The sequence below is a fragment of the Macaca mulatta genome, chromosome X (genome assembly GCF_049350105.2).
Source record: "Macaca mulatta isolate MMU2019108-1 chromosome X, T2T-MMU8v2.0, whole genome shotgun sequence".
Classification (NCBI taxonomy): domain Eukaryota; kingdom Metazoa; phylum Chordata; class Mammalia; order Primates; family Cercopithecidae; genus Macaca; species Macaca mulatta.
Window position 1 is genome coordinate 118,563,217 of NC_133426.1, and position 18,005 is coordinate 118,581,221.

Sequence of the window (18,005 nt, forward strand, 5' to 3'; positions counted from 1 at the left end):
TGGGCCACAGAGCGAGATTCTGTCTCAAAAAAAAAAAAATAAATAAAAATAAAAAAAAATAATAATAATAATAAATAAAATAAATTTAAAAAAAAAAAGAAAAAAAAAAGAGTCCCTCTGTCTGAAAGTGGTCTGTCCCCCGATCTTTACACAGCTGCCTTCTTATCATCAAGGTCTCGGCTCAAATGTCACTTCTTCAGAGAGGCTTTTCTTGGTTGCTCTACCTAATGTAGCTCCATCAGTTATTCTCTATCCTATTCCCTTGTTTAATTTTCTTTGTAGCACTTGAAGCTTCATAAAATTATATTAGGTGATTTTTGGTTTAAATGTTTACTTTCTGTCCCTCTCCACTAGAATATAAGCTCTATGGAGGCAGAGACATATAGCTACCCTATAGCTGGTACGTAATAGGCACTAAATGACATTTATTGAATAAGTGAATGAATACATGTAAACTATTACTATTACTGTTATCATTAGATTTTTTTTTAATTTTTCTTTTTTTTAATTTTTCTTTTTTTTATTTTTCTTTTTTTTTAATTAATTTATTTATTTATTATTATTATACTTTAAGTTGTAGGGTACATGTGCATAACGTGCAGGTTTGTTACATATGTATACTTGTGCCATGTTGGTGTGCTGCACCCATCAACTCATCATTTACATCAGGTATAATCATTAGATTAAAGTAGAGAAGATTCCAATCCCATTGACAATTTTGCATTCAGAAGGCTGCACAATAATGGCTAGTTTATTTTGTTTAAGGCTGTGCTCTGCACTGACCTGACTCTCAAGGGCCCTTTTCAGGGCTGCCTGAGCAATGTGCACATGGCCCTTCTCAACTTGTTAAGTGGCTCTTCTCTGATTATCATAGATAAATTCCATGATCTTTTCAGCATCACACTGCTGGAGAGCTAGCCTAAAAGGAATAAATTTGCTTTTTGTTTGGTGAAAGTAAATGCCAGCTGGTGAAGCATTTGAGAATCAACAGTAAGATGAGTCTGGAGTTCAGGGGCCAGGGCACAAGAACCAGACAATATGGCAAGTCAGACCTATCACAGGACCTTAATTTTCAGGGCCAGGCAATACAGTGCATCACAGAACCAGGCAGAAGGTTGAAAAATGAGGAATACATGGGGCTAAGTAATCTGGCCCCTGCTAGGAGGGCACAGTCAAAACCTGATGATGTGTATTAGATACCAGCAATCAGGCAGGCAGGAGGCCAGCAGTAAATAGCACAAGCAGCTAGCACAGCTGCTAGGTAACAGAAGCCAGGGCAGATTGTAGCTCAGAATTTTAAAAAGCAGTTGCAGTGAGTAGGAATGTCATTCTAAGGAACCAGAGTCCCTGGAAGTTGAATGACCTTGAACACAGAATGCATTCAGTAAGTGTTTGTTGATTTCCTGACAGACACTAAAGCCATAAACTAGGGCAAATATGCAATCAATATGTTGGTAGGGTCTTACTGAATTAGTCGCTTCTCCTGAATAGATGTTACATTCACCTCTAGCCCTACAACAATTAAAATTGCAATGGCTTATGCTTGAGGATAGAGTTTATTGCTAGTTGTTCGACTGACTGATACAAACGTTCCCTAAAAGTAAAAGTCTGAGCATTTAAAATGTTCCCTCAGCCAGGCATGGTGGCTCATGTCTATAATCCCAGAGCTTTGGGAGGCAAAGTTGGGAGGATTACTTGAACCCATGAGTTTGAGACAAGCTTGAGCAACATAACAAAGCCCCATTATCTTAAAAAAAAAAAAAAAAAAAAGCCGGGAATGGTGGCGTGTGCCTGTAGTCTCAGTTACGTGGGAGGCTGAGGTGGGAGGATTGCTTGAGCCCAGGAATTTGAGGCTGCGGTGAGCTGTGATCATGCCACTGCACTCCAGCCTGGGTGACAGGGCTAGACCCTGTCTCTCTCTACATATAAGTAAATAAATAAATAATAAACAAACAATGCATGCATGCATAAATAAATCTGCCTTCTACTGTGCTGATATTCTAGTCAGGGAAACCTTATAGATAAAACTGTACAAGAGGGGAAAATGGGGAGGGATAGGAAAGATCATTCCTCTGTTTTGGTGGTTGGTAGTGAGAATGGCCTCAACATGTTTCTCAAAATGTTACAGTGTGGTCAGGAGAAGCTGGCCCGCTTAAAAGCCTGCCCAGGTAAAATGAGGGACTGGCATGTGAGGTGGAAAAGAATATTCTGGTAAGACATCGTTGGAGGTTCTGTGACTTCTAGACTCAGTTTAATACACAGGAAAGGGCCACCATTGGTGGCAGTGAGGGTGTACTACTTGGTGTTGGGTCTATATATAATAAAGTCATTTATATAATAAAGTCATCATAGGGATGGAAAGACTTGTTGACAAACCATAGAATCTTAATAACATAGAATATCTTTTCAATTTTAAAGAGGGATTATTTTAGAAAAAGCAACTAGTCCATTTTTATTTAGCAGAGAGTAAACAAACATATGGAACTTGCTAGCTAAAGAAGGGGCATAGATTGAAGACACAAAGATTCAGGAAAACTTGATATTAAATGCACAGAAGACAAATCCATACCAGGTGGTTAAGGGAGAACTTGCACATGTTGGGAGCCATCCACAAATAGATCACAAACCTAAGAGGTGTACAGTAAAATAGAGATGGGAACTCAGTCCTCTGAACATTTGCCGAAAGTCTCGTCTTTGAGATGAGGAATTACTCTTTCAAAAAGTAGAAGAAGTATGGAGAGGATTTACTCCTCTGGACCTAATTCAGACCAGCAAAGAAGAACTAGAGGGTGAACAAATTAAAGGCTTGTTGGGAGAAAGCAGGGACATCATCCTATATTTTCCAAGTTGTATGTTGATAGCCTAAATGGAGCAAAAGCTATAATTCCAACCCAGGTGACCCTTTGGTGTCATCCTTACCCATTCTACAGTTCCCTGGACCTACTATTTCTCATTATTCTATGCCTTTGACAAACTCCTGTTTCTAGATAGAATACCCTCATCCTGCCCCAACCTCTAGCTTCTACTTCTTTCCTTTCTCCTTTTCTGTCTAATTCCTGTTTGACTTTTGAGGCTCAGTTGAAGCCCCACCTCCACTAGAAGCCTGCCCCAACTCCTTTCCTAACAGGCTTGGTTAGATGCTCCTCTTTTTTGCTCCCATAGCACCCAAGCCTTTTTCCATAAATGCACAAATCACACTGTAGAGGCAATAGAGGAGAGTGCCTAAGAGAGAACTTTAGATCCCACCGTTTATTAAATAACGTTGGGAAAGTTACATAGCCTCTTTCAATTTCAAGTTTTCCTCATCTCAAAAATGATTCTTGGTAGGTTAAATACTAATTGCTAACGTTTATTGTGCTCTTACTATGTGCCAAGCATCATGCTTAGTGCTTTGCATATACAGTTATCCCTCAATATCTGCAAAGGGTTGGTTCCAGGACCTCCTGCAGATACCCAAATTCATGGATGCTCAAGTTCCTTATATAAAATGGCATAGTGTTTATGTATAATGTAAGCACATATCCTCCCATATACTTTTTCATTTTGATTGTTTATTTTTATTTATTTATTTATTTTTAGAGAAAAGATCTCTCTGTCATCCAGGCTGGAGTGTGGTGGCACAATTATTGCTTGCTGCAGCTTTGAACTCCTGGGCTCAAGTGACCCTCCTGCCTCAGTCTCCTGAGTAGGTAGGACTACAGGCATGCACCACCACACCCAGCTAACGTTTTCAAAATGCAGCAGCTCACGCCTGTAATCCCAGCACTTTGGGAGGCCAAGTTGGGTGGATCACGAGGTCAGGAGATTGAGACCATCCTGGCTAACACGGTGAAACCCCATCTCTACTAAAAATACAAAAAATTAGCCGGGCGTGGTGGCGGACACCTGTAGTCCCAGCTACTTGGGAGGCTGAGGCAGGAGAATGGTGTGAACCTGGGAGGTGGAGCTTGCAGTGAGCCGAGATCGTGCCACTGCACTGCAGCCTGGGCAACAAAGCAAGACTCCATCTCAAAAACAAAAAACAAACAAAAAACTAAGCAACAACAACAACAACAGTTTTTGGAGAGACAGGTGTCTTGCTATATTGCCCACGCCTGTCTTGAACTCCTAGCCTCAAGTGATCCTCCTGCTTCAGCCTCCCAAAGTGTTGGAATTACAGGCATGAACCACCATGCCTGGCCCATTCCATATACTTTATAACATCTCTAGATTATTTATGATAGGTAATACAGTGTGAATGCCATGTAAATAGTTGCTATATTATATTATTTAGAGAATAATGACAGAAAAAAGTCTATTCATATTCAGTACAGATGCAACCATTCATTTTTTAAAAAATACTTTTGATCCACAGATGGTTGAATCCATGGAAGCAAAAGACATAGATATGAAGGGCTGATTATATTATATTTGGCTATATGTCTATAAAGTAGCGACTATTGTTCTTCTATTTTTCAGATGAGATACTGAGGCACAGAGTGGTCACACAGGCAGGAAGTATCAGAGGTAGAACTTGTACCCAGCTCTTTTGACTCTGAAGCCCACACATGTAACCTCATAACTGTATAACCTAACATACTGCATGTAAAGTGCTCAGCACTTTAAAGTACTTTGCATATGGTAAGCATTAATAATAGCAGCTATTCTAATTGTTTATTTGCATTCCCCATTAGACTATGAACTTCTTAAGGATAAGGATTCCATCTTCCTAGGTATCCTCATTGCCTGGTACATAGGAATTGTTGAAGAAATGTTTATTGAAGGAGTCTATAAAAGATGACAGGAGAAACACATAACCAAAGAAAGTACAAATGAGTAACACCATCCTGTGATAATAGCATTGGGAAGGATATGGACTGGAATTAGGAGGAAAAGCCAGAGATAACCAATAAGAACCTTTATGACCTGACCAGAACAAAAAGAAGAGTGTTTGATGGGAACTACATGTGTATCCATGTTAGTAAGATAGGAAAATATTGGCTGAATGATGGGTGGAGAAATCACCACTGATTAAGTAGAAGTAGCTACAAATGAATGGTAATAGCCTTGAAGAAGGTCGCAGTGGACTGCTAGGTCACGGCTCTGTCCTATTTAGTTTTTCATGTATTCATGATTATTGCAGCTGTATACAACAAATCTTATGTACCTTTACAAAACCAGACTTACACCTGTATCCCTAGGTAAAAGTACAGACTGGAGCTTGCATGCCTGGATTGAAATCCTGTCTTTGCTACTTACTGTCTATGCAATTCGGGACAGCCTGATTAACTACATTGTACTCTGGTTTCCCTATCTGTAAAATGGGTAAGAACAACACTGTCTACCTGATAGCATGGTAGTGAGGATTACATGAATTAATTCATGAAAAGCTGGTTTGTAATAGTGCCCGTTCCTAGCACTCAGTAAATGCTGATTATTTTCATTATTATTATTAAATCTTCCACATTGTTATTTTACATTCCTTTGTCTTTATAGATTATTCATTTGAATATCTAATTGTACATAGTTGCGATCATAATTTATACAATCTCTAGTGTTTGCTTGTTTGTTCTTGAGACAGAGTCTCTATGCGATGCCCAGGCTGGAGTACAATGGCGCGATCTCAGCTCACTGCAATCTCCGCCTCCCGGATTCAAGTGATTCTCCTGTCCCAGCCTCCTGAGTAGCTGGGATTACAGGCTCATGCCACCATGCCCAGCTAATTTTTGTATTTTTAGTAGAGACGGGATTTTGCCATGTTGGCCAGGCTGGTCTCAAACTCCTTACCTGAGGTGATCCACTCGCCTCAGCCTCCCAAGGTGCTGAGATTACAGGTGTGAGCCACCCTCTCAGCCTGGGATCGATCTATTGATCTATCTATCACTCTATCTATCTAACATCTATCTATCTGTGTGTGTGTGTGTGTGTGTGTGTGTGTATATATAGATATATATAAAATTTTTTTTAGACGGAGTCTTACTCTGTTGCCCAGGCTGGAATGCAACAGAGCCCTCTTGGCTCACTGTGTGCAGTCTCTGCCTCCCGGGTTCAAGCAATTCTCCTGCCCCAGTCTCCCAAGTAACTGGCATTACAGGTGTCCACCACTACACTTGGCTGATTTTTGTATTTTTAGTAGAGACGGGGCTTCCTCAGGTTGGCCAGGCTGGTCTCGAACTCCTGACCTCAAGTGATCTGCCCGGTTCGGCCTCCCAAAGTTCTGGGTTTGCAGGTGTGAACCACAGGGCCCAGCCCAATCTCTGTGATTTTAAAAAAATTACACATTTTGGGTTTAGACACTTTTTAATGTATATACAGAGTCTTCATGCGTATCATTTTAATAGCTGCCCAATATTCCACCCAGCGAATACCAAGCCTGCCTGACACTTTTTTCAATGCTTTGGATGGAAATCGATGGCATGCTTCTTAGATCTTCAGATGACACAAGACTAGAGGGAAAGCTGATAAACTGGATGACAGGATAAAGACTCAGAAAGACTTCAACACCTTGGAGCAAGGGGCTGGAACTAATGAGATGAAATATGTAGGGATCAATGTAGAGCGTTGCTCTTGGGCCAAGTGCCCAAGTACAGGATGAGAGAGGTAGGAGAAAGGCCAAGGGTTTTTGCTGAAAGTAAGCTCAAAGTGGATCAGCAGAGTGACACGACTGGCCAGATACTTCAGTCACCCTGGGGGGCAGGGTGGACAGAAGCAGAAGTAGATTATCTATAATTAAAGACAAGATTACTCTTAGGCCCATGTATGTTGTTGTAAATGGCTTGCACGTGTGCGGAAGTTTCTTTCTAAATACCCGTGAAAACTGGTGAAATCTGAATAAGGACACTGGATTTTATCAGTGTTGATTTCCTGGTTGTGATAATGTGCTACAGCTATGCAAGATGTTACGCCTGGGAAAAATGGGTGAAGGATTTACAGATTTCTCTATTATTTCTTACAATTACAATGTAACTAAAATTATCTCCAAATAAAAAGCTTAAAAAGAGGATTGCTTTTGGACGTCGTCTTCGTCTTTTCACTCAATTGTTCAGTAGCCATGTTGAGCACCGTCATGTCTTAGGCCCCTCTATGGCAGATGCAAAGTTTACTAAGATGGGAGTCTCAGTCTGGTGGGAGAGAGAGGCACAAATGTCTGAAATACAACAGTTTATGTAACATAATGGAGATGTGTTTAGAATGCCATGGGAAACATGCATTCTAGAAGAAGCCTGCAGCTGAGAGTGGGGTTAGAGTGGGTAAGAAAGGCTTTAGAGCAGGTAGTCCTTTGCCATCAACTGAAAAGATGGGTATGAGTTTGCCAGGCTGGCCAGGCGAGGGTGGGTATTCCATTCAGAGGGAATGGCATGTGATGCACAAAGGTCTGAAGGATTAAGACACTTTCCTGTAGTTGGAGAACAGCAAAATGTTGACAAAGGAGGAGAGCGGTAAAAGACCGGAGAGGCAAGAGTCAGATTACCAGGCCCTGTGTGTTATGTGTGTTATGGTAAAGAGGCAGGATTTTATGGAGAAGATTCAGATATTCTGGCAGGCATGAAGCCAGTGGGGGCCAGGATGCAACGGGTATTTAGAAAGAAACTTCCGCATAGTAGGTGGGAGATTGTTTGGAGAGAAGACCAGATTGGAGGCAGGGAGACCAGTCAAGAGTCTGTTGCCACAGTCCTTGGGAGAAATAATTTAGGCCTGAACCAGGATGGTTGGATGAGTGTGTGTGTGTGGTGTGTGTGTGTGTGTGTGAGAGAGAGAGAGAGAGAGGTATTCAAGAGATATTTTGGAAGTAGAACTGATTGGGCTGAGTGACATACTTGATGATGTGTTTCATGAGGGGGGAGTCTGGTTAGTGTCATTTAATGAGATGAGGAATTAAAGGGGATATAGGTTGGAAGTGAATATACAGAGATAAGGGATAAGGAATTTAGTTGTGGACATCCTGTATTTGAAGGGCCTGTGAAACAGCCAGGTGTATTCAGGAGGTGAGGGCTGGAACAAGTTAGCTTCTTTTTCTCTCACAAGTCCTGTGCCTTCAGAATGATAATGTCTTTCTAATTATTTCTCTTGACAGCAGATGAAGGCCACGTATTCCCAGTATGCAATACCAAACTCAAACCCCCAGCAGTACTGTCATGTGGTTGTCAGCAAAGACAGTGAGTTTCCCTTAAATTGTATGCCTAAGGAGAAAAGATTTTTTTTCTTTTTCCTTCCCTCCCTCCCTTCCTCCCTTCCTCCCTCCCTCCCTCCCTCCCTCCCTCCCTCCCTCCCTCCCTTCCTCCCTTCCTCCCTTCCTTCCTTCCTTCCTTCCTTCCTTCCTTCCTTCCTTCCTTCCTTCCTTCCTTCCTTCTCTCCCTCCCTCCCTCCCTCCCTCCCTCCCTTCCTTTCTCTTTATTTTTTTCCCCACAATTTGGCTTTATTTTGCAGTACAGAAATCATTTGGAGCCATTCTGAGACAGAAGTAGAGGCTCTGTCATGTCAATACTGCATTGCAGCTTGGTCCACTGAAGAAGCCACGCCTGAGATATAAAAGATGCTCTACGCTTTACCCGCTTTATGTTTGCTTCCTCTCCCCTTTTCCCTCATAAACTTTATTGGGTTAAAATACCACATACAGGCTTTCTCCAAATGACTCCCTATGTCTGGAGTTTGGTTAGAGTTTTATGCCCACATAAACCAAACTTGTGGCTATGCTATTTGGGCCCTGCCATAACATTTGACATAATACAAAACATAAAGTTACAGGGAAAACTTCTGGATGCCATCCCAAACCGTGAAATATTCAATTTAGAATGTCCTGAACCTCAAGAGGACAGATGGCACACATCCTGTATGGATCCAGTTCTTGAGGAGCAGAAGCACACAGCTACACTGATTAAAATATACAAATACTGTCTCAAGTTGTCTGTATTGGTATCCCAATGTTTGTTTAAAACTGATCCTTCGCTAGAAAAAAAAAAAAAAGCCAGTTTGGTTAAATTGAACAGAATGTGGTAACTGCCAATTCTGAAGAGCCACTCCATGAAAACTCTTTTTTTTTTTTGGTTTGTTTGAGATGGAGTTTTGCTCTTGTTGCCCAGGCTGGAGCGCAATGGTGGGATCTCAGCTCACTGCAACCTCCGCCTCCCGGGTTCAAGCGATTCTCCTGCCTCAGCCTCCCGAGGAGCTGGGATTACAGGCATGTGGCACCACGCCTGGCTAATTTTGTATTTTTGGTAGAAACAGGGTTTCTTCATGTTGGCCAGGCTGGTCTTGAACTCCCGACCTCAGGTGATCTTCCTGCCTCGGCCTCCCAAAGTGCTGGGATTATAGGTTTGAGTCACTGCACCTGGCCTGTTTTTTTCTTTTTTTATGTGGAAGAAAAGCAATGGCATCTCTGGAGAATCAGAAGGAAAAGGAGGACAATAAGCAGGTACCAAACTTTCCACTAGATACATAAACAAACTATCCCCTTCTCTAAAAGCAGAATCTTTCTTACTCCCTGGCTGAGTAACGTGTATTTTAACAGGTATGATAAATGCCTGAGGCCAGGTGCGGTGGCTCAGACCTGTAATCCCAGTACTTTGGGAGGCTGAGACGAGTGGATCACCTGAGGTCAGGAGTTCGAGACCAGCCTGGACAACATGGCAAAACTCCATCTCTACTAAAAATATAAAGATTAGCCAGGCATGGTGACGGGCAACTGTAATCCCAGCTACTCAGGAGACTGAGGCACAAGAATTGCTTGAACCTGGGAGAGAGATGTTGCAGTGAGCTGGGATCATGCCACTGTACTCCAGCCTGGGTGACAGAGCAAGACTCAGTCTCGAATGAATGAATGAATGCCTGAGTTGAGGCATTTAAAAGAAAGCAGCCTTTTATGGAGGAAAAAAATCAACTGATAGAGGGAAAGTTGAGGTAACATTACTGCTGATTTGGCCCGACCATGACAATGCTTCTTCATATCTGACACCCCAAGATATAATTTTGTGTATGACAGGTGCCCATTCTTTTCAATCATCACTGCTAGGCAAGTGATAGGAGCAAAATGTCAGTTGGCAACAGGGGTGTTAATAATCACTACAAACTTGCAAGGAGGCATTTCATAAATTTCCTCAGCAGAGTGCACGTGAGAGCATAATTGGCAGGGACCTGACCTCCTGAAAGGCACCTCTCATTCATGTATTTAATTCTGTTGAACACTTTGATGGGAACAAATGCAGTCTCCTGGTGCTCAAGCCACTACACAATTGCTCTCTATGTTGAAAATAGGTTGCTGTGAGTTCTGTCTCTAGAGTAATGCAGGAGAGGAAGCCATTCCTAGTCAAGAGGCACTAGGAAGCTGATAAGCTGATGTTATGCACTCCTGGTTGGCTTAACCAAAGCAGCACTATCTCTCCGTCAACCCATTTTGGACCCCTTCTCCTTGCACATGAATCTGGTTTCCCACCCAAGATTTAGCCCTGAGTTTCGGGAAGAGAGACAAGGAGCATGGCCTAGTGCAGGAGGTTTAATCATAGATTCCATTCTCCTGTCTATTAACATGCCACTGAGCTGTGGTTTGTGTGAATCCATTTTAGGAAATGCTGCTAGAGACAAATAACGAGAATCAGCTAGAGAGCACTGTTTTTTGTTGTTGTTGTTGTTGTTTTTTGTTTTTCTCTATCAATGAAACAGTGCTTTTTTTCTCTGGCCTTTGTTGTGGAGCATATTTCTAGAATCTCCAAGTCCACTGAACTGTGTTGGTTTATGGAGTTGTAAGGAAACAATTGTATCTTAGTTTAATGACTAAGAATCTTGTATGACCTTGGGGTCATTGCTATGAATACCAGTGATGAGTTGCACTCTCCAGAAGTAGGGGTGGAGATGGACAAGGTGTAGAACACTGAGTTCAGGGTCAGCCCAGGACAGCTCCTAACAGCCTGACATGTACTTATTTGTTTTCTCTTGTCTATTTCCTCTAGCATTGATTTATCAGAAAATGAAAGCCATTCTGAAGGCTTGAAGGTCCCCCGAAAAGTAGGTCTTGACAGTACTAAGCAAAGGCACAGGAGTTCCATGTGTTCAGAGGCAGTGGACTTGTGGACAGAATCATGAGTTATCTCTTGTGTCCTGGGACATTTCTAATTAGTGCTGGGTTCCACTTGGCCCACCTGAAACCTTAAATTAATGTAGCAGGAGAGTGGATTCTAGTCCTACCTTCAGCCTGTCCCCTCTCGAGATTACACCTATGAATGGGGGTGCATTAAGATATGTTTGCATTCTTCCTTGATTCACAATAGTTAAGTTAGCTTTGGTAGCCACTCATTCAGAGGAATAGCTTTGTTGTTTCATTACCTTGGTGCCACATTTTGAGTGAGGAATTATCTACCTCACCCCAAGTAATTCTTTTAAAAATATGTAATGCTACCAACGTAGTTCAGAACCAACTCTTTAGACGACTTCCTGGAATCCCATGTGTGTGCTTGTTTCTTTCCTACCTCACCTAACTTCACTTCGTCTCCTAGTACCCTGTAGCAAGAGAAGAACATTCTTCCACCTCTGACCCTTTGGGTGGATCCACAGTGAGCACTGCCTTCACAGTCAAGTGACAGTGATGAAACTGTAGGCTGAAAACAAGACAAAAATGGAAAAAGCGGAAAAATGGCAAAAAAAAAAAAAAAAAAAAAGAAAACGATAAAAAAGGAAAGGGGATTCTCTTACGTGGAGAAGGCATTGTTCTGTTTCTCACATCGGATCCCCTTGCAGTTGTTAGGCTCATCGATAGCTCTGGTTTCATAATAGAAGTAAAGCTGGTTCAGTCCATTGGCAAAAGCTAGTAGTACCAGGCAGTAGATAAAGAGGAATTTGAGGATATCAAGCAGCATGCGTCCCAAAGAGATCTGCAGAGGTCCTAAGTGGGAGTTGGCTGTGAACAGGGATATGAGACGCAACGAACTTAAAATGTTGGAAATCGCGAAGAGTGCTTCTGCAATCAGAGTCGGGTGCCACATTTCCCATTCCTCCCTTGGACGAGAACCATTATACTGAAAGAAATAACAAGTGCACAAGATGAGAGGTACAGTGAGCATTTTTAAAACTTTCCCTTTTTTCCTTCCTTCCATACCCAAACAAAGCCACCAAAATATGCATCAAGCTTTCATTATGCAACAGGCCCCATGCATGACACTATTTGTCTTTCTCGCCCCACCCAATTAATATGTGCTGCTAACAACTCTCTTCCTCCCACTCCCATCCACATATATACCTAGGATGTACACGCAGAAGAATACATTTTAGATCAATCATCTGGAGCAACCTCCTGTGGTTTATCAATAGACATTTTCTAACTGTGGGTTTACCAGATTATTGGGGAGTGTCACCGAGACAGAGGCACTAGTATGCCCAAGGTAGTGGGGAAAAATCACCCTGCTTCCTAAAGGTTTCAAATCAAATGGACTTCCTCAAGCCCTCATTGGGCTCTGAGCACCATGGACAACCTGCTGTTACTGAAAGACAAGGGGTAGAAGCAGACTTCTCGGTATGCAGTGTTCATTCTCATATCCTTGCTGACTGCAGTTTGGGGCTGATGGAGGATCCTTAGGGAGCCACTCACTGGAGCTTTCTGCTGAATTTTTAGCAGGCTGTAATGTATTCTACACTACTGCAAATGGCATGTCAACCTTTCAGGTAATGAATTTAGTACTGCCCCACACAGTGGTGTATGGATGTATTTTACAGTTCATTTGACAACCCTGTAAGTTAGAATGTTCCTTCAGCACACATGAAAAACCAGGGGCTTGAAGGAGGGGAAGAACCATTACTTATTGGGTTGGTTACCCATTCCAGGTTTCCAGCTCCCGGCACATTAGGAGTAGCCTTGTAGAAAGATGACTTCATCCTGAGATCTGAGCTCCAATTTGGGCATTGTCACTTAAAACTGCCTGTATCTTTTAATTTCACCATAAAATGAGGATAATGCCTCCTACCCACTGCACATGTTTGTGATTCTGTATCCATATGCAAAAGTCTGTGTACTCCATAAGTGGAGATGTTATGGAAATACAAGGAATTACTTATTACCTTCCCAAGACAGAAGTAGATTTTGCCTGGAATTTAATTTGAAGCATATTGCCTTGAGCTCACATTTAAATATCACAATTTCTCAGGACTAAATGTAAACAACTTTCCTGAGAAAATGTTGCACTGGGGGCCAAATTATATTGTTAGCATTTCTAAAATGTGCTTCAGTTCCAACAACTGAGGAAACTGGTGCGGTTAAAATCACTTGTGTGTATCCAATATTCTTCACTGTCAGAGGAGCTTGGAGAAACCATGCCACATTTGTACTTCTGCTTCAGATAGGCTTTAGGTGGCCAATCAGTTTTATGTACTCTTCGCCAAATCTTATATTTCTACATTTTTCCTCCCCCAACAAACATGCACTGCATTATTGTGAGGGGTAGGAACGGTTATGCCTGTTTCACAAATGGAAGAAATCCAGATAGGCAGAGTGACTTGCTAAAGATCACACAGCAAGTCAGTGGCAGAGCCAGCAAGAAGTAATCCACAGGTCTCCAGACACTCAGTCTTGCACTATTTCTATTAAATGTTACTTATATGATAGTTGACATCACAGCACAGATGATAGATTAGCTTTTAAAGGTTTGAGGTATATGTGAAAGATAGTCTCTTTGCTGATAACAAAACAGACCTATGTTTTAAAACTAGAAATCACCAACTGGAACATGTATAGCTCATAATTTGGGGTTTTCTCTCTCCTCATTTGGAACTGTAACCTCAGGGATGTCTGCTGCCCATGGGATGGTGAATCTGAATTTGTGGAACACTCAGAAGTGTAAAACATGATTCTCGTGGCAAATTTATACTTTGAACATAGATACTTTGCACCTTTGGAGAAAGATATAGCATGTATGTGCAGGGAATAAACATGGAACTCATCTGGCACAGAGATTGGCAAACTTTTTCTGTCAAGAACCAGATAGTATATATTTTTGGCTTTGTGGGCTCCATGGTTCCCATCACAACTACTCAATGCTTCCTTTGTAATCCTAAAGCAGCCCTAGACAATATGCAACCACATGGACATGGCAGAAGGCCAGGTTTGGCCCACAGACCATAGTTTGTTGACACCTGATCTAACACGGTGGTTTTAAACTGTGTTCCTTAGAGCCTGGGGGTTTAATGGAGGCATCTCATAGCTACTGTGGAAGCCAAAGTGGAGGCTTAGAAGACTCATTCCTCAAGCCAAACTCAGTCCTTTGGGCTTTTTTATATATTGGATTACTGTGTGAGTTTTTGCTTAAAGATGTGCTAACACGAGGAAAAAATTTTAAAAGGTTGAGCACCATTGATCTAGTTTAATCTACTGCTTATTTATCAGAGGCAGAATCTACAGCTCAGAAAGGTAGAGGGATTGCCTATGGTAATCCTGCTCATGCGTATGAGATTGGGAATTAAATTCAGATCTCCTGACTCTTGAGTTAGTAATATTTGGAGACAAGTGATTTTTCTTACATCCTTTGAAATGGAATGCAGTTAGAAAATTGGCCTTCTTGCCTTTCAAAGGATGTAAATTGCATTTTATAAACCCTAAAGCAAAACATGAAGAGGAACAGCTCAATGTGGGGACTCAATAGTAATAAGAATTTGAGGGGGGTGTTATTATGTCTTTCGCTAAGCACTGACTGAAAAAAAGGCCATTAACTCAGTGGGTAGCATAGTCCAGATTTACTTGGCACACATGGAAACGAGGCAGTGGTGGAATAGATCTAGGTGGTAGTATCCTAGAAAAGCAAAGAATGGTTATTCTCCATTTGTGGAATCATCTGGGGGCAACAAGGGTCAATCTTATATATATTTGCTCCTTTTGAGTATTTTGATGTGTGCTTTTTGGTTCTTGCTTTAGATCATGTGAAGTGGAAGAGATATTGTTGACTAATTTTGCACTCTAATAAAATAAATGATCTTTAAAACCAGCTCATTCCTTGGTGCTTCTGTACTGCTTCAGTACCATGGTGATTGAAAAAGGTTCAAGGAGCCTGTGGAGCAGTTCTTATGGCTTTGCCTCATAGAAGTTGGCTCAGCCTGCTTGGGGAAAGTCATCCAGCCTGGACTTCTGTGGATGGGTAGATCTGATTATCCTCATTTATAAATTCTCATTGCAAATCCAAATTTTGCATGTGGCCTGTCTTGCTTTGTAAATTCTTTTTTGGGAAGGACTCCAACTTCTTGGCAAAGGTCTCCTTTGAATAAAGTGTTTGCCAGTTAAGGGGCATTTACCCAGCTTAATAGAGCAGATTTATCCTTATATTTTGTGATGGAGAAGTATCTAACTCTTTGGAAGCCTCTCCAGTAAAGTCGGACAGGTCATGTGATTAGCTAATGTTGAGAATCTACAGATACATTTTTCATATCCCCAAATGTTAATCCTTTTCTTTATCATTTATTCTAAGCTTTCCTGTTTAAACAAAACCCACCAATTTCTAGATTGATAATTTATGGTCCCTCCAGTGTATAAATACCATTTCCAAAGGAAGAACTTTTCCCTTTACTTAACAGTGTTACTTAGTCAGCAGAGTGCCAGAATGACATGGATTTCACCCAGGCACATTAACTAGGGATTCAAACATTTTCCTCACCAGCTTTTTCTCTTAAGGAAGTTGTAAGTATGTGTTAAATGATCACCACATGTATAGGGCCTACTCTTGGGCTCCTTTCAAAAATGTTTCATGACTGCATTCAATATGCATGCTCTACATAACTCCCAAGGTCTTAAAATTTATGCAATATGCATATTAGGGATACAAAAATAAACTAAGTTGTTGGAGATTTGGGGGACAGCCATATTTCCATTCTAAAAGTCCTTAATGTGGAATTTAGAGCCAAAAAGCATGACTGACTATACAATCTTGGAGACTGAATTGTCAGCATGATGGAGAAGTTTAACTCAGGCTACAAGGAGGACAGCAATCCCATGATTTAATAAGCACCAGACCTGAACTTAGAGCCTGTGATTACCCAAAGTAAGACGTCAGACATAAAGTTTTTTTCAGGATAATTCGAGCTGAATATTGTGAGGGAAAAGCATTAAGGTGGGGTGTGTGTGTGTGTGTGTGTGTGTGTGTGTATACATCTGAATTGGTAGAGAAGCACAGGTTGGGTGATACTAAAAATGCTGGATTTATAACTGCTTGAGTGGTTATCCTGGTGGTGGAAGTGATGAGCAAGGAAGAAGCTATTAAAAGTCTATGCCACCTGTAGTCAAATGTCTGGGATTCCGCTACTTGTCATTATATGAAGAGCAGTTGAGAGAAATGGGAATGTTTAGCTTTGAGAAGAGACAACTCAGAGGGTTAGGGAGAGATGATGTCATATCAGAAGCATTGTTAGGAAGAAACAGTCTTGTTTTGTATGACCCCACAGGGAGGAAGAATTACTAATGATTATGTCACAGAGAGAATAATATTAGACATATATAAAGTAGCCCTTTTTAATGAGGTGACAAGGATTAAGAGAAGCTTTTGAAGACAGTGAATTCAGTGAATTTTCTGCCCCAGCCCCATGCAAGCATCATTGGGCCATTATGTTGGCAAGGACATCGTAGGGAGCACTTAAACACTGAAAGCTGAAGACCCCTTTATCCTGAAAGCCTCAGAAGCTAATGATTCATTTGCAAATTGTTCCATTTTCCACTTTCTTTGCGTAGGTGGACACTGCTTACAAACCACTGAAAGAATGTCTGTTTATATGGTAATTTCCCACATGGATTGAGCCATCATCATCATCACTTTTTCTCAAAACTTTTTATGCTCTCAGTGCAAAAGCTTAATGTAGTCAAAATCGCTGTGTAGGAAAAATGGCAGACATTCCAATTTACCTTGACATAGGCCACAATCTTCAAGGAAATAGTTGCCAGGTAGAGGGAGTTCATTGCGAAATCCATCAGGTTCCACCAGTCATGGATGTATTCAGTAAATCCACCATCCCACATTTCCTTAATCTCACCCCAAATGAAACCTGAATAATGGAGGCAAACAGTTTATTTCTACATAGGGTCAGCCCTGTTCATCATAGAAGGATCCCCCCCTCGAAGTGAATAAGGATGGAATTAAGGAATGAATTAGGGTCTCAGTGGAGTGAAGCCTTGAGAGACAATAATCACTTGCTTTCCTACTCCACCTCCCAGTTTTGAACTTGCCAAACTTGGTAGGCTTTTCCTGAGAATGCCCATATGTTATACTTTCTGGGTACTACTCTTAGCATTTTTACTATAGTTACTGAAATGCTGTTGCAATTTTGGGTGCCTGTTTCTACTTTCTTTCCATTTTGGAATGGGAGTAATTTCATCAATAAATTAATTAGATCAGTATTATCCCATAGTCCTTACTTTCCACTAGGTTCAGGAAAGAAAACTTCTCAATGTGTTTTGAGGTGAGCAAGCTGATCATAGATCAAATTACCAGATGTTGGGGCTAAAGCTAGGCAATGGGGCCCAACATAATTTATAACTCATTTTTTCCCCCTTTTTTCTTTCATCAAGTAGAAGTGTTGTAAAATTTTACCTGATGACATGGATGTTTCTTCAGCCTTGAAATAAAGAAAATAGTAAAAGGTGTGGTTGTGGTCTAGGGCAGCACTTTCTCAGACTTTAAAGTACATGTGAATTATCTGAAGATCATGTTAAAATTCAGATCTCAGGTGGCACCTGAGGTTCTGTGTGTCAAATAATCTCCCAGGTGGTACTGGTATTGCTGGTTTGGGGACCACAGTTCGAGTAGCAAGGACTTAGAAGATGGCCGTGTGCTGGAGACTCCAGTGCAATCTAATTATGCCTGGAGACTGCTGGTAGGGCTGCTTTTACCATGATGTGTGTGAATTCCCCCTTGGTTGTGAAATCAGTGTCCAAATAGAATGTAGACCTTGAACAAGAACTGAGTCACGTGGAGTAGCTATGAGAAATTAGCAGATTCATGTGTCCCTTAGTTATGGGAAAAGGTGCATTGAATAGACTGATCAGCACTTGCTCTGCCTACCTTACTTGAGGC

General features: G+C 41.4%; 1 protein-coding gene across 1 annotated transcript in view; it reads right to left on the minus strand.

Annotated features, from left to right (window-relative positions):
• TRPC5 (transient receptor potential cation channel subfamily C member 5) overlaps positions 1-18,005 on the minus strand; it is a 200,280-nt gene that overhangs the window by 72,806 nt on the left and 109,469 nt on the right. The window contains exons 4-5 of the mRNA XM_001101078.4: positions 16,838-16,977; positions 11,662-11,984 (exon numbers count right to left, since the gene is read on the minus strand). Of these exons, the coding sequence (XP_001101078.1) occupies positions 11,662-11,984; positions 16,838-16,977 (463 nt within the window). The remainder of the gene's footprint in view (positions 1-11,661; positions 11,985-16,837; positions 16,978-18,005) is intronic.